At 38.6% G+C, this 27,323-nt stretch overlaps 1 protein-coding gene across 6 annotated transcripts in view; it reads right to left on the bottom strand.

Annotated features, from left to right (window-relative positions):
* The window catches only part of MEIS2 (Meis homeobox 2), a 275,021-nt gene that overhangs the window by 192,506 nt on the left and 55,192 nt on the right, over window positions 1–27,323 (bottom strand). For all 6 annotated transcript variants that reach the window (XM_063117753.1, XM_063117751.1, XM_063117756.1 and 3 more), the window contains exon 8: window positions 10,391–10,536. In XM_063117753.1, the coding sequence (XP_062973823.1) occupies window positions 10,391–10,536 (146 nt within the window). The remainder of the gene's footprint in view (window positions 1–10,390; window positions 10,537–27,323) is intronic.

The following is a 27,323-nucleotide window of genomic DNA, read 5'->3' as shown; positions in this document are numbered from 1 at the left end:
AGATGGATGGATGATATTCTGGAGGTGACAGACTTGACCTTGGGGGAGCTAGGGGTGGCGACAGCCGACAGAAAGCTCTGGCGTGGGCTGGTCCATGAAGTCACGAAGAGTCGGAAGCGACTGAACGAATAAACAACAAAAATAGAGGAGAAAGGTATGCAAGACTGAGGATCACCTCTGCACCCTAGTACCCACGGTCATGTTATATGAACTGGCTATTAATAATCTTATGATGACATCTTGTGTGTAACTATTTGCAGGGTGTGTTGTTGCCATATACTACTCCCCAGGAGGAATGGTTATCTGTGTACCTATTTCACAAACAGGCTGCAGAAATCAATTCAAATGTAAAATATCTCTAAAAATCCAATCATGATTTAAATTAATATAACCTAATCCATAATTTGGATCCATATTAACTGCAAAGCACTTAATAATATAACTTTCCTGGAGTTTAAAAACAGCTGGACAATCATATTTGCATATGCTTTATTTGATCTCCTTTACCTTACAGCCTCAGAGGCCTTCATGAATTCTTGTAGCTACTTTTAATACTTGCTAGAGTGTTTAGTACATGAACTCTTAGACCTACACATTCTTTTCCTTTTTCAATTAATGCTTAAACTGAATTCCTGACTCTACATGCCTTTTGTAATTTGCCAATAGCAACCAAAAGCTCAGCACTCCTGATTTTCCTTCTAGCTACATGTCATGTGCTTTTCATTGCTACCATTCTAACAATTTAAATGGTAGAATAGTATGTAATATTAAACAGGAAAATAGCATATGGTCTCCTGATCAGTGAGTTCTAAAAGCTTGATGACCTCATGTGCCAAATGATTAAAATTCATCCAACAGTACAACATCACTAATCTTAAGTGACACCAAACCAGCTAGAATGTATTAATATTAACCCTGTATAGGTATTTTGACGCATGCTCACTGCTCTCATAATGCGGTAGAAAATGCTATATAAATTTGGATAATAAAATAAAATTAATAATAACCCTTACATTTCTAAGAGGGCAACATTTTGAACTCACAACAACTCATGATGACTCAGAGATAATACCCCATTCAGACATAATGGGCAACCATTGCTTTCAACTGCATGAATGAGCTGAGGAGAGCCTCAGGTTCACACTTCCTCTGCTACCCTCTCCTCCTCTTTCACATACCAAAGGAGAAGATCAGAAGCTTTTGCTTCCAGTTTAAACAAACCACAAATCAAGTGATGTCTGAATTTGGGTAACTGATTTGTTTAAACTATGGTTACTGAGAACAAACCAGAATCAAACCATGGTTTCAAATCCTGGGTTGTTCTGAAATCATACTTTAAACAAACCACAAACTCCAGATACATGAAAGTGCCTATCTGATTTCAAAGTCAGTACTCCAGCAAAGTCACTACTACAGCAAGACAATGCATGAGGGTACCTTTAGAATGGCCCATCAAGAGCCTTGGTGGGAAGGATTGGACAGTCCTCAGGTAGCCCCAAGATAGATCAGCTGTTTAAAGCACCCTTCATGATGCCTTTTGTTCTGCATACTTCTACATAACTGTCTCCTAGATGCATGGCTTCTGCAACACTCAGTCAGTTAGCTTTAACTCAATCAAGCATCAAGAAGCCTTCATGAGGTTTCCTTTCAAACCCCAGAGTCAAGCTATTTACCACTTTATTCTCCCCCATCCTGAGTCCAGTCCCGAAATCATTGATGCCCTTTGTACTCTTTGTTTTGAAGTCTACAACTTCCCTCAAGTTCAGGTACCCATCACATTCTTTCACCATGGGACTTAGTATGGAGAGACTTGCTGTCACACTGCTCTAAAAATTGCCTGGGGATTGTTTGGCTCTTAGGCATATTCCTCATGATACTTTTCCAGCACTTTCCCCAGTCTACTCTAGTGTCTAACCCATGTTTCCAGTCCAGAGTCCTTCCTTCTCTTTGAACTCTTGTTGCCCTGTTTGCCTAGATAGATTGTTACCCTATGTACCCAGATAGAGCATCACTCAAGCACCCATTGAATCTTTCCAGCCAGTTTCCATATGGGACACAGCATACCCTATGAGTTCCCTGAATTGCTTGTTGGAGCTGGGTGCCTTGCAGAAGCTGAACCCTGTGTTCAAGTGGGGAATTTGGGGAGCTGTCACAAGGCTCTTAAGTTAAGTGCAACCACATTCTTAGCCATACTTTTTAGCTTTTTCATTAGTTCCCCTTCTTTGCCTCCTCACTTCAGTTCCCTTAACTTTATCCAGGTTTTCTATTTTCCTCACAATACCCAGGGTCTCAGGAGACATCTAATTTTTAGGCTCTCTGTTCTATTTTTGCAACCAAGTTGTTTTGGCTCCAGAATTCCTAAGTATGGCTAAGCATCCATTCAGTGTCTTCATCATCACTATGTATATCAAAACTCCAATCATCTTTGAATATTTCATCCAGTTGACTCTTACTGGAAGACATTGTAATCAATGGTGCCTAATCAGATCAAGCTGATTACAAATGATGCCCACCATGCACCAGCACATGCTGTGGCTTGAGCAAGCCAACCTCTTGAAACACCAGTCCAAACGCTGCCCAATACATTAGGGAATACTTATGCATTAAAACATCTTTAAAGAATACATTTATGCATTAAAACATTCTCTATATCTACATACACAGATGCAATTATACCCAAACTTGTAGATAATTAGAAACATTGAAGCATAATGGAAATTCTTAGGATAACATATGTAATTTTAAAATGAATCAGATGGCGTGATTTCATGCCCTGTGACATTATTTCTTGAAATTAAATGGAGTTTCAGGTAGTCTTAAATAAATTTTATCTTCAGACAATTCACAGGTATTTTCCTCTGTCTAGTAGAAAAATCAATACAGAGCTTAAAGAGCATATTCACTGTCTTTGTCTCTCTCAACAAGACTGTTGCATGATACATAGATCTTTGTCCCCCAAAATATCTTATTTTGTAGTACAACTGACAAACACCTGGATAACTATAATAAGATTAACTGTATCAATCTTCATCTGACATTGTTATACATTAATTAAAAAATGGCAAAATGTTGCAATGGCTCTGGATTACACCCTAAATGGTACAGGATTTTAAGCATGGTACTGAGCAAATTAAAGGAATGAACCATTTCCATAGATCTTGTAGAGTGTCTGACTGTGAAATTCTAACTTCAAGATGTACAATCCAGACAACCCATTTTAGATATTTAGATGCCATAAAATATCTAACTTGCAACATACTAATATCTCAGAAGGTTAAAATTCAGTAAACAATACCAAAGTTAAGAAATGAAATCAGTATTGTACCAGCCAAAGTAGGACAGCTGTTATGTAAACTCCAGCACTTGGCATACATTTAGTACACAGCAGCAAAACACTGTATCTCTTATATGAGTAGAACTGGAAAATATGGATTAGCCTTTCAGAGGCAAGTTCATTTTTGAGGCACTTCCCTAGTCCCTTTGTTGGTCTTTCAGGAATGTTCTCTGCCATTACAAAGATCTTCACTTTGAGGAACTGATAACTATTTCAAGGAATCCCAGGACACAGTTCTAAAACCATGCCTAATGCAGGGATGAGCATCTGGTGGTACCCAGACCACATCAAGTGCCAGCTCCAGAATGCTGGGGGTACACAGGTGAAATGTCCTCAGTGAGCTCCCTTAAAATATGGGAACTGAGGAGAACAGAGGAGGCCTATGCACTCCTTCCCTCCCTACAGCACCAAGTGACTGTCAGTAGCTGCTTTTACTGCTGCTGCTCCTCCAACTCCTTGAAGTACACACTTAATTTCAATGTCTCTTGTTATATTACTGCTACCCTTCTTCACCCTCCTATGCTCCTTTATCTAAAAAAAAAAGTGTGTAGGCTTGTCATCCAGGATCACCAAGTGTCTCTGTCTTCTTTGGATGCTTTTCATGAGAAGAGGGTGGGCTATCCCCTCTGAACAACAAGAGGGAGAACTGAGAGGAACTTGCTGTCCATGGAAACCACTTTACTTTGACTTTGCCATTGATATGCTGGCTGTTCTGAGTCCCCCCTCCTGGGCTATCCCTGCCATTCAAATCCTGGCTGTACAGCCACTCTTTTGGCACCTTTCTCCTTAGCCACACAGAACACTGCCCAAGTATCCTGCTTTGCAGCAGGAGGTCAAGACAAATCTTTTTATTATGGCTTTTGAAAGTTATGTTTTTAAAGTCTGTGGTTAGTATGTCAATATGTTTTTATTTGATTATGACTTCCCCCCTGAAATTTTTGTAAACCGCCTTGCTTGGCTTCAGAATGTGGCATGTAAATACACTAAATAAATGAATAATTACAACAGCAAGAAGCAGCAGGAGCTGGACAGCTCCAGTGAGTGGGGGGACCTTTGCACGAGCACCACTGGGATGGGGTTGCACTCTTTCTGAAGGAAAAAGGCTGTAGTTTGGGTGTGCTCCTTGATCCATTTCTGTCACTGAAGGCCCAGGTGACCTTGTCACAAATAGTTGTCATAATTTCTGCTAGTGTGACATCTATGCCCCTGGAATCCTAACTGTAATGCACAGTGAATATCTTTAAACATGTGAAGAATGCAATAGTCTCCCCTCTGAAAATCATTAGCTATTCACAAAACAGTCATAGGCTTCCATGTGAGAGGTATGAGCATGAATTCTAGACAAAGCTCTATTCTAAACAAAGCTGTAATCTAGACAAAGTTGAATCCCAGCATGTCTCATTTAGAAATTAAAATCATAACACATGGCATAATTGTTTGAATGTGTTTATTTTGCTAGGATAATGCATGCGTACTCTTATCAAAAACCAAAACATCAAATAAATCAATGTTTTTAAAATGGTAGGGAGCACTTGTTCCTGGATATATGCAGTTCCCCATCTAAAATACCCCCATTTGACCTCTCAAAAACCAAAACCATTTTCTTCATATTCAATCAACTGAGTAGTTTAGCCACACTGAGCCATAGCCTACCAGGGCTTAACTTAGCATTAGAATAGATTTCCTTTGCCACTGCTAACCCTGAAAATGTGGTGTAACAATGTCTGATCTGAACCTTTGATTCAGTGGTGAAAAGTATAGAGTACTTTTTACCACTGAATTAGCACAATCAGTCACCATATGTTTGGGATTAGGGAGGACATCTTCCTGGTGTTAGGCTGACAGGATAGGATAGCAGTTGATGTGACATCCAGGCAAGTTTATGACACTCACTTTTCACTTTAGAAATTTGCTGTTCCTTCAACAGACCTACTAGTAAGCCAGTGGGAATATTATTTTGTAGCAAGCTACAAAGTCAGTGTCTTGGTTAGCTACCACTAAGAATCCACAGCTGGGTAGTTATTCACAAGAGAACAGAGTTGTACCACCCTCTACATCACCATCAGAGTGTCACACCATTTTTCTAACATTGTTAAATAGCATGCCAAGACACGACTCCCCCTACTACAAATATGAAAGCCTGCATACTGAAATCCTGATATTCCTGTCCCCTGGGACACTAATTTAAGACAAGACCACTGAACTAAAGTATCAGAGCACTCACAGTCTGACAAATGATGCCAATATCTATCATACAAACAAGGGAATGGGTCTGTCTTCTCAGGTATGCCACAGGGTGCAGAGGGAGGACAGACTGAGTATGTTAGGCTACACCACCTCTGTTTAGCTTGTAGCCAGATGACAAATCTCTCCCATACAGACAATGCCATGCACTGTTTTTTCTCAGCCCAAAATGCAACTGCTCTTTTTGTAATTGCAGAGAGGAGGGGAAGGAGGAGCTAACAGGAAGCCAGGATTCTAGCTGCAAAGCTTATGCTGTGAGGAAACAGACCCACTAGATGGGCGGAACATGCCTGGCTACATTCCAAAGAGAAAGAAGATAGCTTGATCATCATGTGCCTGACTACTGACTTGAGACTGAGCTGAAAAATATAGTCTGGAGAGCCAAAACAAAGAGAGAGAGAGAAATGATGCAGTTCTTTTAATGGTCTTTCTCCCATTCCCTATTTTGATTAGGAGGATCTCCACTCTTCAACCCTTCATAATACTGCCAGCCCTGGCTGTACATATGAACTGGTTCTGACTTTTCAGAATCTATATTTGTATGCAGCAGCCTTCAGAGAGCATCGATAAGTGAATATCCATTAATTTATTGCAGTTACAGTAAATTTTACAAACCTTAAAATATGTGGCATTATTTTCATATCACATATAGTAAGAATTTTAAGCTTCAATCCAATAAGCAATTATATGTATACAAGTCTAACCAAGTTGAGTGGGAATAACCCACTCATGACTAGGGCAAGACTGTAAGTTTAGTTTAGGTAGTAAAAGTAGTACTCATTTAACTAACAGAAACAAAATGCAGATTTTAACAAACTCTGCAACTGCAATTTAATTTTTTTTTTAAATGTCAGGGTGGCTAGGATGTAAGGGAGTTTATTAGAGCCTATATATTGCAATACACACACACACACACACACATCAAGAGATTAATCTATGTTTAGATCTAAACTCTATACATGACAAAATTTAAAAGGAAGCAGATTGAATGGAATGAATGTGCAATTCTCTCTTGTCTGTGCTGCAGGAAAGGTTGGATGACTAAAGGTAAACCCATGGAATTACATAGTTCCTTCCTTTATGACTGCCGCCTGATTATGTACATTTATTTTCAAAGAGCTTCTACCCCATGCAGCAAGTTTTTCTGTAGCTGCTATGATAAGAAAACCTTTAGCTCAAAACCAGTGTGAGCAAGAGGTGTCTTTGTACACAAGCACTTCCTGTTTTCATTCCATGATCAAATATGTTCTTTGCAGGGCAAATAGGGGAGCACTTGAGGGAGGAAAGCAGAGATGTCTGAGAGGCTAATTGAGTGAGTGTACTAAAGGGCTGTTTGGCATGAAGGAAAAAAGCAGTTTTCCAAGGCTATGAATAAAGGCTGCATGGGTCAGATTTCTTGCTGTTCCTTTTCTTTAACTAACTTTGAAGTTAAATAACAACAGCCCTAATGTCAGGTTTACCTTTCTGATATCATAATCTTTATGTACTACTGAAAAGCTTATACTACCAGGCTAGGATTTCCTTTACCCACTCAAATACTGGATATTATCCAGAAAAAGCATGCACGTTTCCAAGCAATTCATCCTCAGATCCTTTCACCTTCCTGTACCATTGTAATACCAAACATATTGCAGATCCCAGTTGCAGAATGAAAATATGATAGAAATATCATGCAAGCGCTGGAGCTTTATATCAACAAAAGCTTTATATGTAGCCTATTGTTAGTATTATGGAAGCTGTTCCAAAACTGAAATACTGGAAAAGTAATACATGCAATTATGAAACAACATTATGAAAGACAGAGTCAATGGGTCAAATTAATTCTTGAAGAGTTATCAACTAAGTTTAAAAAGTCATTTAAGCTAATATAGAGATGGAAAGCTGTTCTTAAGCTTAATTGTATTACCTTTTATAAAATATTTATTGCACTTTTTTCTGAATAAACATAATTAATTTGTAGTGAATAGTTGTACCCAGACATTTCACCAAAAAATCTGAGTTTAGTTTAAATGGAAAAAATGCCTTGCCTCCCAGGCAAAGCAGAGGTTAATGATTTTTGTCATATTGAAACTAACAACTAACAATTGCTACAGTTGGCCTTTAGTATTTTGTATTTGTCCTTTTGAGGTATTCAGAATAGGTGACAATAGCTTGCAGTTGAGAACATATGTAGAGAGACCCCTGTGGGTTATGGAAAAGTTGTTCCATGCTGGTTGGGTGTTTGAAAAAAAAATACAACCAGAGTTCTTTTATGTTCCTTTCATTAATGAGAATGCATGAATGTCAAAATGCACCAATAGGCCATTCAAGGGGCAAAGCCTTAGCAGCCCCTTCTTTAAGAACACATCCTGAGATGTAAAATACATTTGCTTAACAAATTAAAATAATGAGATAATTCAATTAGTTTCTTTTTAAAAAGAAAGCGAAAAAAGGGTACATTGTAGGATTATTGTAATACAAGACCAGGTCACAGAGCACAAAAGGGTGGACAGACCTATTTGAAATAAAGTTAGAATAGTGGTGCAAAACCACTCTAAAATTATATGTTCTTTTTATAAAGACATTTATCTCAAATAATATTTATACATTATAGTTTACCTTCATGGCTATACCAGTGTTATACTTTGAAAGAACAAGCTAGTTTGAGAAGAAACAAGAACGAGGGACTATTTAAGAGAAAGATTCCTTTTCTTTCTCTGCATGTGTTTATGGCAAAAAAAATCTTTTTGAATTTTCACTGCACCAGTCAGAGGTCTCCATTATCAGTACTCAGGTCTGAGAATTACAGCACAGTAAATCTTTCAACACCTACAAACTCATTAAAACCTAGATGGCAAAGGAGCTTTTTTTTTTTTTAAGCTTATGCAAGGTCCATCCTCATCAAAGCTACTGAATTTCCTTAATTCATCTTGTGTGAGGTGGAGGAACAGGGTGGAATTTCAAGAAGGCTAGAATCAGGAAGATGTTATTCAAGATATGCGAGTTACACATGCTTCTTTTGGCAAGCATACACGGAACACTTTCCACAAACCCTTTTAGAAAGAAACTGCAATGGCAAAAAATCCATGGGGATGGGGATGACTTAGTTAGTGAGAGTGAGAGAAATTAACATGCAAGCTTATGTGAACTAAACTGGATTATTCATAGCCCCAAGTTTTTTTCAGTGTCATTGTGCTGCTCTTCTAACCACTTCCTTCAGCTAAAACAAACAAAAAAACAAAACAAAAAACTCCCTCACACTCACTCAACTTCCAAATTAAAAACATTTTACAGGTTAGTAAATCTCCAGCTGAGGTGATGTAGCAAAGAACAGCTGTGAAGTAATTTTGATAATGATGAGAATAATAAGCACATGGCAAGGTTCAGGGCTTTGCTGTTGCAGCTTCAGTGCTCCTGAATAGATAAAAGTGATTAAATACTCCTGATTATCCCTGACCAATATGTAATGGATTTACAGCCCTTTCAATTAGTCAGTATTTGCTTAGGACTCATTATTTTGTCTTTGGTTAAGTAATCAGCCCAGAGACTCATGTTCTGTCTAATTCCTCTGAGCCAAGTGGGTACTACAGGCCACCTGACCTTTGAAATGGCCATAGCTGGAAGGCAAAAATAACCACTGCTCTAACAGAGGCACTGGCTATTCTGGCTAATCCTGACCCTACAGGCCAGATCAATGCACCTTAGTTTGCTAATAATGCCCTTACATCAAAATGATGGTTTAGAATTGTGAATCTATTGCTACCCAAACCTTTAAGCTGTTGTGCTAGCAGAGCTGCTCAGTAGTCACCACCATGAATAAAAGAGGTACCCAGTCCAGGAAGCATGACAATGTAACTAATGTCTACCACTACAGAAACGTATAATTTTAATAATCACAAGTAAATCCTTCTGCATGTGATAGTTAAGCATACTATCCTTTTAAGCATTAGCTTAAACAAAATGGGAGGAAAAGTGAACTAATAATTTTACAATTTCCCTGTTAAATTAAGGGAGCTACTACTTCTTCGGCAAAAATGTATTTTGATGCCTAAGTAAAGCTGTAATAGTCAATAGAACACCAACACATAAAGCCAATTGCAAACAGAAGTATGTAGTTAGATTGCTACTAAAAGTGTTGCTTTTTCAAAGGTTTAATCTCTTTCCCCCCAGAAGTGAATATGGGTAGCTTTTAAGATAATGGACTTGAAGAGCAGCTTAAATAGGTGTTTTAATCTCCTATAGAACTGAGGAATTAGAAAAAACTAAATTCTATATTTTACATGCAAACCAACACAGGAAATATTTTCAAAAGGATTCTCTGACTTCACTTGCAATGTATGTTGGAATGCACATGCTATACCAATACTGTGTGTTCCAAAAGTAACATAGCTCCAGCATTCAGAAGCTCTGGGTGCTGAGCTGTTCACATACATTTAACTCTAGAAAGATTTGAATCTCACACTGACCAACATCAACCACCAATAGGTTTGGGGTGAGTCCTTGAAAGGTTATTTAAGCCTGCCTGAGCATCCTGTGGTGATTATCCAACATCTTTTTCTGTGTGTGTGATCTCTCACCACAAGCAGCATTGAAAATGGTCCCGTTACTAGACAAAGTAAAATGGGAGTCTTTGGGTTGAATCCCATTTTGCACTAGGGGATGTGCTTTATAATCAAAATACATAACATGTAATGATTCCAGAATACACTCCATAGCGAAATATCAACTTCCAACCACCCAAAATATTATCTTTAAAAAGTGTTTACAGTTTCTTAAAGAAAAATATAATGAAACATGAACAATAACTTTTTTTCTTTTTTCGCATTCACTTACTGTGAGATGTTGGAAAAGCCACGCTCTCATGATATTTGTTGCTACTTTGGGGAAAATTCCTCTTTTCTTCTGACGCTTTTTATCCTTGTCTGGGTCATCATCATCCCCTGTGCCGGGAGAGGCCACACTGTTGTCTAAACCATCTCCTAATAGAAAAAATGGGGTGAGAGATAATAAACAAAGAATATAAACCAATCAGAATAATCTGATTAACTACTGAAGCACTAACAAAGTGTCATTCATATATGAACTTATCAGGCACCTTCAATTTCTTATTAAACATGATCGCTGATATAGATATATAAAAATTAGAAATCATGTCTGCCTAGATACTAATTTTATGCCTCACACATGCACAAATCATTAATTCAATCATAATTGTGTGCTTGACATAGTGCAATACCTCTTTGTCACTTATGGGATGCAATGTGGGAAAACCTGCCATAAGAAAACCTATTTACTGTAAATACATTCTTTGCAACCATGCTGAATACATGGTGTAGGTAATTAAGTTAAATGTTCTGTGGTCTATATATTCTAGGTCCTCTGCATAGGTGACAGTAAATATGTCACTGTTCAGTGGACATAACACACTGTCAGCTCAACCCATCCCATTTGCTATCATTTCCCTACACAAGAGTGTGTGTATGTGGGCACGTGAACACACACACACACACACACACTTATACCTTGTATGACCCTGAACAAAGTATTTGCAAGACATGAAAACTTCTGTGTCTGCATCAGTGATCATTATCTTCTATCTTTAAAAAAAGATGCACATCAAGGTAGGGTGCTTGCTTAATCAGAACTTTCCATCAACATCTTTCTCTTCAATGCTTTTCCCTAGCATTAATTGTGCATTAGCAAAAATCATTTACTTTTAACAGTCATAGTTATTTTTTCTTGCCCTCCAGCAAAAATGCCTTGAAAGCCTGCCTGGAGGGCATCTAAATTATGTATCTGAAAAACTCTTCTGGCAAGGCATTGCAGGACCCCTACTTTCTTAAAATTCATACGAGCACGTCTTCCTGTTTTTGGGAAGGCATCAATCAAGAGCAGCAATATATGCCATATTCCTACATTAATATTTGAACTAATAACTTTTAAAAAAGGAAAGAAACAAGATCCGACTTGTGGCATAATCAAATGCAAAATAAATGAAGAATACTGGGACAGCACTGAGACTTTATAGATTGCTGTGTTTTCCTTACACATCATTAGCCCGGAGCCACACGAAAGAGGAAAACAGAGAAGTGGAGAGTTTATGCTCCCTGCTGGTGTTTAAGAAGCCGAGGTCCTGGAAGGACATCTGGGAATTGCACTGAGACGGTGGTTTTTGTAATTTAAGAATAGACATTCATTAGCAGTAAATGCCATAAATCCCATGCTAAGTAAAAACCTTGTCCAAGAAAGCCTAAAACAATAAACTCTGTGCTCAATGTAGCCTGAGATAGACGCTCCATAGCTTCCTGAGGAATGCTATAGACCCATGAACTAATACCTATAGCCTCTTCTGGTTCTTTAGTGCTGCTAAAACAAACACATTACTGCTAAATAGAGACTATTTACTTCACAAGTTTAATTTTTATTTCACCTTCGTCTGTGGTGCCCACACACCTTTCTTGTGGTACCTCTTCAAAAAAGCAAAAACAGGGTGTGGGGGGGACACCATCAACCCTCTCCAACTAAAGAAACAAAAAGGCCAGAGCAAAGAGAGAGCAGATTAATTTTATTGACATTTCCATTTTCACTGCAATGTGATACCCTCTATCACATAGAAGAGCTGGTCCTGACTATTTACAGAATGACAGGCCACTTCATTACAGCCACCCTGCCCCAAGGCTGAGTAGTTCCCTTCCATCTGCTGAAGGACCTGACTCAGACCCCTAAGTCATTGTTTTTGTTTTCTTTGACTTACAGCAAATAAAAGGTAAATAGAAGGAATGGGGAGTGATCAAAGAAAAAGACACCAGCCCACACAGCTTATCACAAGCCAATTATTTTGGAGAAATATTATTTTGGAAGAACTCCTCCCTAGTAGCACAAATACACACACACACACACACACCCTTTCCACTATGCCAAAGAACTGCTGCAAGGCAAATTTTCACAAACACTAATGGCTTCTGACTGCTCCTTGGCAACCCCAGCATTTTAACCTGGGTGGATGTGCTCTCCAAAATACAGACACTGGAGCTATCTCATCAGCTGTTCATGTGACACAGATGGAGAGTGGCTATTAGGAGCCAAGCAATGGGCCTTGGGGATCTGAGGTGCTGTACTATAGCCTCAGGCAATTTTGAAAAGCAGTACCCGGAGATGGAGGGGCAAGAACAATCCATGCCAAAAGTGCAAGTTCGAAATCAGTCTGTTTGCCTATTGTCTAGATAAAGATATTTGTCTTCTTTGTTAAAAAAAAAACACCTATGGATGTATGCATATAATGCATGTAGATATGAAATCTTATTTCCTTCAGCCTGTCTCCCTTTCTCAGACAAGCAGAAAAACACTACAGAGACATGAGAATGAACAGTCCCTGTTTCTCTCCAGGCATGGTTATGTATGCATTCAAGAATATTATGGTGATGTTTTCCATGTAAAGCATTATTTGGAGCCTTCCAAGAGTGTTGAGTGTTGTCATTTTGACAAAATGCTAACCATAGGTGATTAGATAATCTGATTCAGATTCATCCTGCAAAGTTTGGCAAAAGTTTGCACAGCCAGTAGGACTGATGTAATGTAAAACATTAGAGATTAATTACCACAGCCAACTCTCTATCCAAATCATGAAAAAAATATTTTAGTGATGGAGAAATTATATACTAAGAGCAAGGTGCAAATTCAAATTCTGCAAATCATCAATAACTGGGTTTTAATAGGACTAGTCATTTTATAAATAGAATGACTTGTAAAGCTCAAATAGGACAAGTGCATTAGGAATGAAAGTATGTTTATCAGAACACGTGGTGTGATTCTGGACTCCAATAAAAACAGAATTAATTCCACAGTAGTCATTCAAGCTACACAACTCCAAGTAACATCAGAACTGGAATTTAGTCTGTCTGAAATCAGGAAAACAAAACACTGTATATGAAATATTTAAAAAACAAAACAAAACAGGCACACCCTATCATTCCTAATCAATCTTCCCATACTGAATGAAAAACTACTTGGAGAAGTAAAATAAAGTCTAAGCTCCTGAGTGTTTGATATAGTGCAACGATTATAAACTGATTTTTGCCAGCCATGCCACTTTAACACATACCAGAGTAATATTATGCCTGCCTTGATACTCCATGGCTTTATGAGCTATGTAGTCATTTATGCCTGTGCCTCTCTGACTAGTTGCTGAATCATATTTGGTGCAATGTTATCTTTACATATGTGTAAATGCATATTAAAATATCTAAGCCAAGACAGAGATAAGCAAGCTGTCTTATAACAGATCGGGTTTTAAAAACTACTCATTTCCCTCCTGTGGTAAAAGTACACTAGGGAAAAATTGAGCACACAAAGTGAATCTCAGAAGGAAAAAAAAGCCCTGAAGAGAGGTTTAGGGTGTGTGTGTGTGTGTATGTGTATGTGTATGTGTATGTGTATGTGTATGTGTATGAGAGAGAGAGAGAGAATGAATGGTCATTCCCGGAAAGATCATGCATTCATTTGTACACTGTGGTTTAGCTTTCAAAGTCCACAGACCTCAGGGTTCTTCAGGGAATGGAAGACCCAGTCCCACTGAGGATTTGCCTCTGTGTTGCTTTTCATGTTCTCCACTCTGCATCCCATCCTGCCCCCGCCCCCAGTGGCAAGGTACAATGCTGTCAATGTTCCCCTAGATCTCAACCAGTGTGTGCTGTACAGTGTGCCACTCCCCAAGGATAGAACAGAGCAGATGTATTTAACGCTGTTCCTGGCATATCTCTCTCTCTCTCCTTGCCTATTGTGGGGGTCTCAAGAAACTTCCAAAGAAGTTGTAGACTGAGACAGTTTGAACTTCACCCTGATTAGATAATATAAAGTTAACGATTTCAGAGTCAGTTTATCTTTATTTGCTTTTGTTTGTAACTCATAGAAGGAATAAAATTATTATATTTGCACAACTTACTCATGTTCTTTCTGCATATACAAAGAATTATAAAGTCTGATATAACATCAAAACTTTTACAGTTTTGTAAAATTTGGTGTATTTATTTGTAGATCACTTTTCTGAGGAAAAAGAAGATCACATCTGTTATTCTCTATTTATAGTCTAGGGCTTTTAAAAAAATTGATTGGTACACAAACTTTAGCAAAAGCTACTCTACTGTACTAACTGGTGTCCCCATACGAAATTTTAATAGAATTCAGAATTCAGGGAGGGGCCATAGCTCAGTGGGATATAGCACATACTTTGCATGCAGAAGTTCCCAGGTTCAATCCCTGGCTTCTCCAGGTAGGACAAGGAAAGGAATCCTGCCTGAAACCCTGGAGAGTTGCGCCAGTCAGTGTCAATGATACTGGACCAATGGTCTGACTCAGTATAAGGCAGCTTCCTATATTTCTATGTACATATATTCATAATTTATGAAACAATGGTGACCCCTCTCCTAAAAAGATACTTCATGTGTGACAAATAACAAAACCTGATGATAGTAATAATGACACATGTCTGGACTCTGGAAATGGTACCACTGCCATCAAAACAATTTCAGGACAACTGAGGAAGCCCTAGTTCTGCAAAAAACGCTTTCCAATTTCATCATCTGAGATACACCATCTCTGTGTGTGCTTAGCCTATAGCTGCTATCCGTGTTTTTATACAGAAGAGGAAGGGGGGAAGAGAGAGAGAGAGAGAGAGAGAGAAGGCATTTGCTTGGATTTTCTACAAGAAAACATTATTCTAAAAATAATGCTGCTTATTTGAACAGTACAAAACGGAAATTGTTTTAGATTTTAAGTAAAAGTCAACGAGAATACTCAGAGCAAGATTTATTTATTTTTAAATACAATGAAAGAATTACTTAGGTGAGAATATAGTTTAGCTTATTTTGAGTGCAAGTGATATCATGGTCACCTTCATCCACAGAATAAATCTGAGAAGAAAATTACAGATAGTAAATTAAGACTGAATGAATTATAGTTATTTTGTCCCAAAGCTACTGGAAATGTCCGTGAGTAATCCAAAAATGTGGAACCATATTTGCTCAATCAAAGCTTAACGCCATTTCCACAGTATCACAGAGTGCCACTGATTATAGAACTGTCAGTGAAATGGCTGCAATCAATCTCTGTCCACATCAAGAAACCACTATTCCATCTATCCCTAAACATCAGTACTAATTTATACATTGCATCCAAATTTACATGCTGCTGCTATTCTGAACTGTGAGAACCTCTTTACATGCTGTTAGTTGCTTGTATTAATAAATGCCTGCATCATTTGGGGTCTTTATAACTATGCCCAAGAAACTCCTCAGAAAGAAAGGCCTTCCTTAACATCGTCATAATTGGCCCAAACCACATGGCTGCTTATTCATACATGCAACTAACCACACAAGGTACATTGTGGTATTTTAGGATTATGGCAGCAATGGCCCACATTACCACAATAACCCATAATATGTACATTGGGGCTCTTCAGTGAATCCACACTTTCTCTAGGGGGAGAGCAAGATGTTGTGGGGTGTTACGGAAATGCATGGCAGCTAAAGAAAACACCTGCTTCTTGCCTAGGATATGTGTGCAAAATAGATATTTGGTAACCCTATTTGGAAGTAGATTCTTTTGCTAGGCCTTTTCAGGCGGTATAAGCAGCATTTAGCAAATTCAGCCCCCAAATGGCTCCAAATGCTCTGAGCTGCAGGGGCTCATCCTTGTGAAATGCGTCTCTTCAAGAAATAACAGGATTATGGGTTGTGATCTTACAGCATGAGCCTATGAGTTGCTGGGCCAAGTAATAATTGTCACAATGGGAGCATAACAACTATTGCTTCAGCACAAGGACATAACAGTTGCTGTTGTGAGCTGTAGGAGGCCAACTATCTAGTGTAGTAGTGTAGCCTGATGTTGCTATGCCACAAATAGCCACCCTCGGCAGTTGTAGTAGCAGTTGATTATATCAGCACAGAATTGGGAACAAACAAGGTGCAGCAAGGCAAGGTAGAAGATTACTTCTGTATACCATCTTAAAGTCTTTTCAGTCTGCACCCAGACAGGCGACTGTCTGCATGCCTCTGTGCTTAGGCTTTGGTAATAACATGGGATTGCAACTGGTGTAAAATGGGCATAACCCACTCATCTCTTAGAAAAGGCTACTGTAGGTATATTTATATATTCTATTTCATAACCTGTCAGCTATGGTACAATTCCACATTGCCACTGTAGAAATCAGTAAGTTAAGGTGCAGTTCTATGCATGTTTAGACAGGAAAAAAAAGTTTGCTGGCTAGGGAATGCTGGCAATTGAAGGACTTTTCTCAGTCTAAATAAGAATAGGATCGTGCCCTCAGTGCCTCATTATGTAGTCTGCCAGCTAAGTAACTGCAATAAATGTAAGAGTTATTCTTTTTTCTGACAGTTCTCTGATTAAGAGCTAATTGTTCAAAATGTGTTTATACTATTTGAATGGGGGGGGGGGGGAATAGTCTCCATCACCTATTAGATTTCTGTTTTGCCATTTACCAATGGACCTCTATGAACTACATCTGTAGCTAATCAAGGTCAGCTGAAAAACTGAACATCTATTTGTCCAAGTATTTTCCTAGCAGAAGGCTAACAGGTATTAGTGCAAAGTTTTAGTCTCCCAATTCTATTTCCTTAGAAGCTAGTCAAGGTAACATGCTTTTCTTATTAAAAGTTCCATGATGAAACATCAAAAAAATCTGGTAATTACTAAGCTCTCTTACCAACCTGCTGTGCTAAAATGTCTAGATGTGTTAATGTGAAAAAAAATCTTCAGTTTTCTAGTGACTGGTTCATGGCCTAATACTGTGGCCTGAAAAGAAGGATGAAGTACTTTAGTTTACATGCAACATTTACTAACTGTGTGGGTTTTCCGACATTAGAGAAGGGACACTGACCCATGCCACCTTTTTCACACTCAAAAGAGCACTGAAAAAAACAGTCTTCATAAGCTTACCTCAAGTTTCTCTGGCCCTGAACACCCTCCCCCCAGGGTATGAGTAGAAAGAAAAAAAAGAAGAGAATTTAAGCTCCTTTCTCTTCAACTTTTCAGGCGGTATAAGCAGCATTTAGCAAATTCAGCCCCCAAATGGCTCCAAATGCTCTGAGCTGCAGGGGCTCATCCTTTGTTAGCCTCCCTCTATTTACACAGGATTTACACAGGCTCTGTACTGAAGAGACCACATGTTTCTGACAGAAAGCACTTTCATTCATACTGCATCAGGCAACAGGATTGTAACCACTGCAGCTTCATGCTGACCCAAGATTAGGGATTTCAGCAACATTGAGATGGTAACAATCTACTAACTAACCCAAAATTATCCATGGAGATTTTTCTGCCACTCACATTATAACTAATGTGGTCATAGAGATGAGATTTCTTTAAAGAGCTATTAAGAACTAGCTATTGTCAAGAAAATCCCTCCCCGCCACCCCTTCAATAAACAGGAGGAAAGAAAGTATATTGGGGGGGGGGGGAATCAGACTGCTACTTGGATTAAAACCATTTTACCCACTGGCTGAAGACAAAAAGTGTAAAAGCAGACAGATGGACACATATGTAAATGTGGTGCCATTTTTCTCCCTGTCGTTGGCAGGTTAGTTAATAGTATAGTTTAATCATTTCTTCTCTGTTAATTCATTTTGGTTAACTAGTCACCATCAGCAACAGCTTAGTAATATGGCAGGAACATGCTCATTCACATTTATTTGAATGCTACAGTGCCCAATTACCATGTAATGATTAAGACATCTTTAGACTCTGCTTATTATGCATGAATGCTGAAATCTAGTATCTGATGGGTTGCTTCACACAAGATGATTTTCCTTCATGGATATGTCTACACTTGCATATCGTAACATGTGATAAGTCATCATGTTGTGAGAACGATCCTAAATTGTATTTGAAATTCCATCTTTTGTAAATCATGTTTTCACTACTAATGTTTTCCTTCCATGCATAGAGAAATTCCACAATGAGTAAACCTACTGATGTCTCATAGGAGGACAAAAAAATCCCCACGAAAAAAGACAGGAAATTAGGTGTTTTTAAATAAATAAATAAATAAATAAATAAATAAAGATTTCACAAAGTCTTTAGTCTCTGCAGCAATCATTAAAAATTATTATGCATAATAAACACACATCTCAGATAAGTACATATGTAAGTACTGTATATAATAGATATTTTAAAGTTCTTTACAATATATCCTAACAAAGTTCTTCTGAGCATCCCAATGATTCATTTTTATTGAGATCTCAAATGCCCTTAAAACACAGTTAATGCTCAGATTTTATTGAAGAGGAGAGCAGGGACAAATGGCCATTTAAGTCCTAGCTCTCAAATTCAACTCAGCTTGCACTGCACTACACTACCTAATGCTAAAGGTGTGCTGTTCACCTCTGTGTGGCATTTATGTGAACATAGAGTTCACAATTTTCAGCTCCAAACACAGAACTGCTATCTCTTAGTCATTCAAAGAATGTGCCAGATACTATCATTTCTCTTGCTGCAACATGAAGAAACAGAAAGAGGGAAAAGACCAAAAGGAGGAAGAGCATAGTCATCAGATTACTAAAATCCATAAAGCCTTTGCCAGAATGTCGCTGAATGTTATAGCTAAAGATCTTAATTTCTGAGTTTGTCCTGAGAAATCTAGGGAATGTGTTTTAGAAACACATGTTTGTCACCAGGGCCCAACCTTGCTTTTCTTATTCAAATATAACTCCCATTGATTTTTAATGGCATTTTCATCCAAGGAAAGAAGTACAGTCTTCACTTGCACAAGCTAATGAAAATACAAGCAGTGCACCTCAGCTAAATAGACATAGATAAATTCTTGTGGCTTACAATACTTTGTCCAGCTGAAATTCTGTTAGAGAAAGTGTTCCATATGTTTGCTATTTAATGCTCTATTTTAATGCAATATTTTAGGACAAATTGATATGTTTTTGGTATCTAAGTTGAAATTACAAACATTTAGTCAAGGTTAATAAATTAAGGTTAGTACGTGTCTAATTGAGTCATTATCCTCAAATGACTATAAATGTAAATATGTGTTGTACGTTTAGTCATGCCAACGAGGTGTTGCCACACTGTACCATTCTACTGCTTTTTCACTTACATTATCTGTAAGTCATGTTCTTCTTTTATCTTGAGAATTTATCTTCACTGACTGTTTGAACTGGTGTGGCATGGTTGCATTTAATGCAACTACCATCTTGTAGATACTTACTCACTTTGATACAAGGATTCCAGTTCAGTTCTACATAAATACCATACCCTGCATCAGTCTTGCCTAGCTGCAGGGAGGCTTATTGTGATGGTGGGGAGAAGAGCGGGATATTTTACTTGCCTCATTGGTTGTGGGAAAGTGGTGCCACTGGCTGAGGGAGGAGTCTGCAGTGCTATAACTGCCCATGGGCACCTACCTCAGCCTCTTCGGATTGCAGCTCCCTTCCTTCCTGGATGCAGTGTGGGCTTTTCTGGTCGTCCGTTCGGGGGCCGAGTAGGAATTTTTGACCCTTATTTAATTGGCTGACTAGGGGTATTTTTGCCTATTTCACACAGTAAGTGAGGCAGGAGTGTCTTATGTTAATCTGTTGGTTTATTAATTTGGTCACAAGTTAATTAGGCTGGGGGCGGGCACGATGAGGGAATTCAGGAATGGTGTGCATTCTGTGGCACTATGACGGTGACAGGTAATCTCTGAGATCCTCCTGCTGAGGGTTTTATGGCCCCAGTGGCGGGATAAGGGTTACCTGTGAGGTCAACTCACCTCACCCACCTGGGTTTTGTGGCCTGGGAGGGGGTGAGATGACACAGGATGGCTTCCCCTCCCCAAAAGGGGCAGTCCTGTTGGTGACAATTGTCAGACACCACTCGATAGGATTGGAATGTTTTTGCCCAATTACAGCCCAGCTAGTTGCTGGCTGAGTTTAGTTGCCCACCCAGTTAATCCTTTGCAGATCTAATTTGAATAAATGTGGCTCAATTTTATACCACGCTTACATGTCTCATCTCTTTATTTATTTATTTCCTTTATATCCTGCCTTTTTCCCCCTCCAAGTAACCCAAGGCGGCATACATAGTTCTCCTCCTCTCCATGTTATCCTCACAACAACAACCCTGTGAGGTAGGTTGGGCTGAGAGTTTGTGACTGGCCCAAAGTCACCCAGTGGGTTTCCATGGCTGAGTGGGGACTAGAACCTGGATCTCCAAACTCCCAGTCCAACACTTTAGCCACTGCACCACACTGGCAATTCCACTCATACACTCACAATTGCTTTCTGGGCACCAATGTGCCATTTTAGTGGGGGGAAATGCAATCAAAAATTTAGTAAGAGGGTTATACAGAATGTCTGTTTCTTAAACAGCAACATGCCCACCACCACTCACCAGCTCATGCCTCTAGCAAACACTTTTTGAAACTTAGGAGCCTTTCGAAAGTAATTTATCATATGGCATGGAAGTCAGCTGTTGTTTTAAAAGAAAAAATCTCATTGCACATAGAAAAGTCCTTTTTGGATCTTCTCAGCCTCAGGGCTCATCTACACCAAGCAGGATATTCCACTATGAAAGTGGTATATAAAAGGCAGGAGCCACACTACTGCTTTATAGCGGTGCTGATGAGCACTGCAGGATCTACACTACTGCTTTATAGTGGTACTGAAGTGCACTGATAACTGTTGGGGCCCATGACACATCTACACCAAGCAGGATATAACACTATGAAAGCAGTATGAAAGTGGCATATGGTCTGTGTCAATGGCCCCCAACAGTTGCCAGTGCACTTCAATACCACTATAAAGCAGTAGTGTGGGTCCTGCCTTTTATATACCGCTTTTATATCACGTTCATAGTGGAATATCCTGCTTGGTGTAGATGACCTCTTAGTTTTTGTTTTTGTTTTAAAGTGACATAGGACTCTGCTGTTTTCCTATGTCCACTTAGGGATTCAGTGGAATAAATAGGTAAAACGCTGTGGTAGAGCCAGTGTCCTCCTACTATATGGTTATTTCATGCTTAGTTTCTACAAATACCTTTGGCTTCTGACACTTTGAAGTTGCTGTTACCAAATAGATATGCTATATGTTACTTTTCAATTAGTGAATAATTTTAATACACATCTGTAGAATTTCATAAATAACAGCATGTTTACTTTGTAGTTAATGGTTTAAAATCAGTATTGTCTCCTTTTTTAAGAAGTGAATTAAGCTTCTCAATATATATTCTAATGTCACTGGAGCCAGTGTGGTGTAGTGGCTAAGCTGTTGTTCTGCGAGTTGGGAGATCCAGGTTCTAGTCACCATTCGGCCATGGAAACCCACTGGGTGACTTTGGGCGAGCCACAGACTCTCAGCCCAACCTACCTCACAGCGTTGTTGTTGTGAGGATAACACAGAGAGGAGGATTATGTTCGCCATCGTAGGTTTCTTGGAGGAAAAAAGGTGGGATATAAATGTAATAAATAAATAAATAAAATCAAACAATGAAACATTTTAATGTGGAGTAGCATACAGCAGAAAGCAAGCAGCATTGCCTTCTTATATAATAGCCGTATCTGCTAAAATGTTACTTAGTACAGCAATATTACTAGTGGTCTATTAATATTCTCATTAGAAACCTTAATTTTAAAATTTTATAACTTTGGTATAAATTTTTATACCACCTAAAATGGCATGAATACTTTGAGCCACTTTTAGAAAAATGATAGTGCTTGAAATTAAGGACATATATGTATTACTCTTTAGAAGTGCTTTCTTTTATTATGTTTTGTAAAATTTTACAGATATTATAATTTCTTTAATTAATGTTACAAAATTTAACAATCCATACGTTCATAGCATTACATCATGACAGCAGCAGAACACCACGAGACACTCCTCTGGTAAACCAAGAACTATATTAATTTTCAACAACTATATTAATTTTCAACTCTGGAAGGACCTGGGGCAGAAATTTAAACTGTTGCAATATAAATAGCAAAAATGATCTCAGATCCTTGCTTAGTGTATTATTTTCAGGTCTATGTCACCAACAAACTACAACTAACTACAGCCTAATAGATGCACATAAACTGAATGCAAGTGCTACAAACTGTAGTAGAAAAGCTTGAACTTAGCAAAGGTGAAATAAAGCATTCTGCCATAGAGTATTACTGTTGAAAAATGCAGCAAGTATTAACAGCTTCTTTTGAGAGGAATAACACCACCTAGAGCACATTAAAAGTTGTAGAACTGGCAATTACGTATTAACATGAGGATAATAAGTCATACTACCAACTGCCCTGGAATTTTTATGATAAAGAGTGCTGTACAGCATCTAAAATAAATAAATGAACAAATATTATATTATGTTTTAATAAGCAATTGCTAAAAACATGCATGGGTGTAAATATAATCTACAACAGACACAAGTCTATGGGTGCATAAAGCTACTGTACTGCACTGACTTAACCCCCCCCCAAAATACTGGCATCTCAGTTCCACATACTTTAGAAACGTTCTATTGTCCAGCAGCCATGCATTAATTGTCAAATCTGCAGTTCCTGGCTGAAGTTGTTACAACAGCTTCCTTAGGTAACAAGCCTGCACCACCGTCTTCCTTCCATAAAAGTAGGTAGGCCTGGTTAGTAGCTGTTGTGAATGTACTGTAATTGTTGCTTGGCAGGTGGATGTAATGGCTCATAGGTATGTTTGGGGTTTGCCAGCTAGGTAGGCGTGCTGGCACTAGAAGAAAAGGTGTTGATGGCAGTTTTGAACCAATGTGACACAGTGGGGTTGTGAAACATTATTTAATTAAGCATCCTTTCCAAGTCCAGAAGTATTTAAAATTATACATATATAAACAACATTAGGAGAAGGGTAGCACTCCTAGCTAGGCTCATCCATTTCAAGGTTAAATAGGGTTATGCAATTTATTTTAGATAAGATTTTCTTTTAATTCTGAGATATTGCCTCTTTCCAAATCTGACCAGGGACTCCAGCCCATCAATAGTGGCTTCATTTCTAGGGACTGGCCTGCCCCAAATCTTTTACTATTGAATTAGTTTGGAACCTTCCACTGTATAGCTCACCCTTTCCCAACCTGGCACTCTCCAAGTCTTTGGACTACAACCCCCAGAATTCCTAATGAATTGCCATGCTTGCTGGATTTGATGGGAATTGAAGCATAGGTGCTATCGCATTCATGTCCTACTTACGGATTTCCCACAGGCAGCCGGTTTGCCACTGTGTGAACAGAATGCTGGACTAGCCAGAACTTTGGCACTTCTTGTGTTCTCATCTGGCTGTGCTAATGCTGTTGCACTAGAGTGCTTGCTAGGGCAAAGGCAGAAGTGGCAATTTAGCAGCAAATTGATTGTTTTGCTTATTGCTCTAGCAAGTGCTAGTTACATAAGCATTGCTTTGCACTAGCTATCAATAGTTTAGTACTGAGGCAGAATTGGACTCTACCCAATATCCAAAACATCTGGAGAGCACCAGGTTGGGGGTAAGCTACTATAGGAATCAGATTATGAGCATGAGGCTAGTTGTGGCACAACTGGAGAGATGAAGATCTCCCACCCTGAATTTGGAGAGAGTAGGGTGGTATCAGTTGTGTTTCGATCCCCTTTAATTACAGCCCCTTATATATGCATATCTGATAGTGCCAACAAGAGAACTAAGTTTTCAGAAGATGCTTATTGGGAAAATGTATATATTAAAGGAAAATACAAAATAACTCTGAATTTTGTATGATCTTACATACCATAAGAGCTCCAACACCTATGCACCATGGGGTGGATTAACTCTCTTGGTGCTGCAGACATATTTATACACCTCCTCCTAAAGTGTTCATTTGGCTGGCAGTCTGGAAAATGCCAGAATGTGAAGGGTTAAGTTGGAACACTTACACGTTTTGTTTCTACAGGTTTAACTTGAACCTTTCAATGTTAAAAAATATTTCTTTACTGTTCTGATTTAGGAAATACACTTCTATCCAACAGCTGTTGAAGCCAGTAGAAGACAAGAAAACAATCATTTTTACTGAATCTGAGCTGTTGTTACATTGAGAATGGACCATCATGTACAAACACACCAATAATGGATACATTTAACAACTACACAAATACATAATTTTAAACCTGGTTATAGTTAGTGCTGGGCCGAAAATTTGGTCATTCCATTTTCAGCATTTCATGGGGGCTGGGGAGAAAGCTAAAACTCAGGTGAAAGAGGCTGGGAGAGGTGAGAATTTTGGAGAATTTTCTCCTTGGGTAGAGGACAGGGTTTCCACATACCTTTTTAAATGTAGCCTGTTGTTGAGGGCTCTTCTTTCTTTCTTTTATTTTTTTAAAACACCCCCAGCACTTGCAGGAGCCCAAGAGTTCTTCCTGAGTGCTTATTGAAGAGGGCGAAGTCACATTGTCTCCAATAGCATTCACTTAGAACTGCTGGGCTTCTCCAAATACCAAAAAACTAAAATAATAAATTTTATTTCAGCAACCGGATACACTTTAAAAAAAGGTATGTGGAAACCCTGGCCCTCTCCTGAAGGAGAAAATTCTCCCCCCTCCCTGCAGAAAAAAACACGATGCCTCTTTTGCAGAGAGAAAGTTTCCAAAAATAGGGGACAGGATTCGGCCCGGCACTAGTTATAGTGTCAGAATAAAATAGTCAGTAGTATCTTAACAACTACTCAAATATGTAATTTTAAACCTGGTTACAGTCTGAGAGTCAAATAGTCAGTGTAAATATAAATATTAAATCATCTGATAACAAATGCTTCAGAGGGGAATAACTGGAATGTTCATCACAGCTGACAAAAGCCCCATTTAGGCATTCTTAATCTGTGCAGAATCACCAGATGACGAAAAGGGAGTGCTTTAGGTCAAGTATTATTAATCGGTGTTGGATCAACATGCGAGGAGAAGGAGGGTTCTAACCTACCTGCCTCCCCCCGCCCCACATGTGTTCCCATTGCACTCATAGCGCTTCAGTAGGGTTAAAAAAACAACAATTTTCTTAGTATGATCCATAAGAAGCTCAACTCCCTACTAAAGTAATCTAGGCCGGATCTACACTACCGCTTTAAAGTGCTTTATAACAGTTTTGAAAATGGTATAGGGAGTGTGTCCTGGGCCCCAACAATTGTCAAAACTGTTATAAAGCACTTTAAAGCAGTAGTGTAGATCCTGCCCTAGTTCTTTGACAGCCAAACTAGACAAGTGGTGAGATATCTGTATAGTTGTCCTGTCATGTGGAGTTTTGTTTTTGGTTCAATGCAATTTCTCTTCCCCTCCCCACCCAAGTATTGAATGTTTCCTGCCAAAGCCCCCCCCCCAAAAAAAAATCTATGAGGAAGGATTTATGTTGGGAAAACAACACAAAAGGAAAGGCTTAACCCATCCTTCCTCCAGTGTTGTGGCCCCAATTCTCTCTCTCTGCTTTGAACTAAAAAAAGTGTGTGGGGGGGAAGAACTTCTGATATCTCATCTAGTTGGGCCTTTGGTGATTGTACTAGACAAAAAAAACAAAACTGAAATCACTGACATGTTTTGGCCCTGCTTAGAGTTAGATGGTTGAGAACAGCACACAGTCAGAATTTAATGAGGTGCAAGAAGTGCTTTTTTATTTTTATAAACTACATCTGTGATTCAGGGGCTGGAAGCCAAGAAGACTATGTTTTATTAATCTATTAGGAAAAAAAAGGTCATTACAAACAACTTTGGCTACAAATATATAGGAAACCATATCTTCCCTTTTTTCTCTTCAGTATCTAAAATTGATGAAGCAACCTTCTGAATCATGAGACATGCTTAGGTCACAATCTAGAACAGAATTTGGTGTACTTAAGTCAACTGCAATCAGAGCAACAGTGAACACAGAGACTCTCAGGAGCTGCCCCACAACTATTTAACTTCAGCCCTTTCTACACCTGATTATACCAGGAAAATTGAGGGATAGTCCCTGCCTGCACCCCGGATTCCCTGTGTGTCATTTGTATGCACAGGGACGTTCCTGGGGTGGGTGGGGAGGCAGGTGTAGAAACGGCCTTCCTCTTCTTGGAAGACCAACAAAGTACAAGATGAAACTTCTTTTGAGAATAGATGAAACCTTCAAATTTGTTCTGGCTTTTTGTGAATGTTGGATGTTTAAAAACAAAAACAAAAACAAAAAAACCTCTCACATGTTTTGTTATAGAATGATCCTACTCAGGTACATCTCACTGAGTTCAATTGATCTTTCTCTCAGATAAGTGTATACAGAATTGCAGCCTAACAATGCAATCCAATGGAGGTATACTTAAAAGTAAGTTCAATGGTCCTTACTCCCCAATAAATTTGCACAGGATTGCAGGCTTAACCATTTGATTGAATTACAGTACTTATATATTTTATACTTTCTGCTTAATCTATTGAAACTAAACCAAGCCTTCTGATTGGGGCACTTTATATATTTAATCAAATAATTAAAACAGAAGCATACATAAATTTGTTGTTGTCTTCAAGTGGGAAATATATGTTTGTTCCTCAGGCAATTGTTTCATAGGTTCTGCAGAACTGACATTTTTGCTATAAGATCAGATCTGAGCTCCACCAGTCAAGTAACATTCTTAGCTAAATATGCTAATATCGCAAATTTCCAGTTCATGTTCATGCTAGGCAAGGGAGTCATTTAGTGAAAAAGCCAGTAAATGCACTCTTGAGAAGGTAAAAATTAAGAAGCAACTGACTTTGCACCATTTCAGTGCTGATCCAATAGAACAAAATTGTCATACTCTGATA

The sequence above is a fragment of the Elgaria multicarinata genome, chromosome 2, assembly GCF_023053635.1.
Source record: "Elgaria multicarinata webbii isolate HBS135686 ecotype San Diego chromosome 2, rElgMul1.1.pri, whole genome shotgun sequence".
NCBI classification, from domain to species: Eukaryota; Metazoa; Chordata; class Lepidosauria; order Squamata; family Anguidae; genus Elgaria; species Elgaria multicarinata.
Note: the sequence above shows the minus strand (reverse complement) of the source record. Positions and strands in the feature narration are given on the sequence as shown.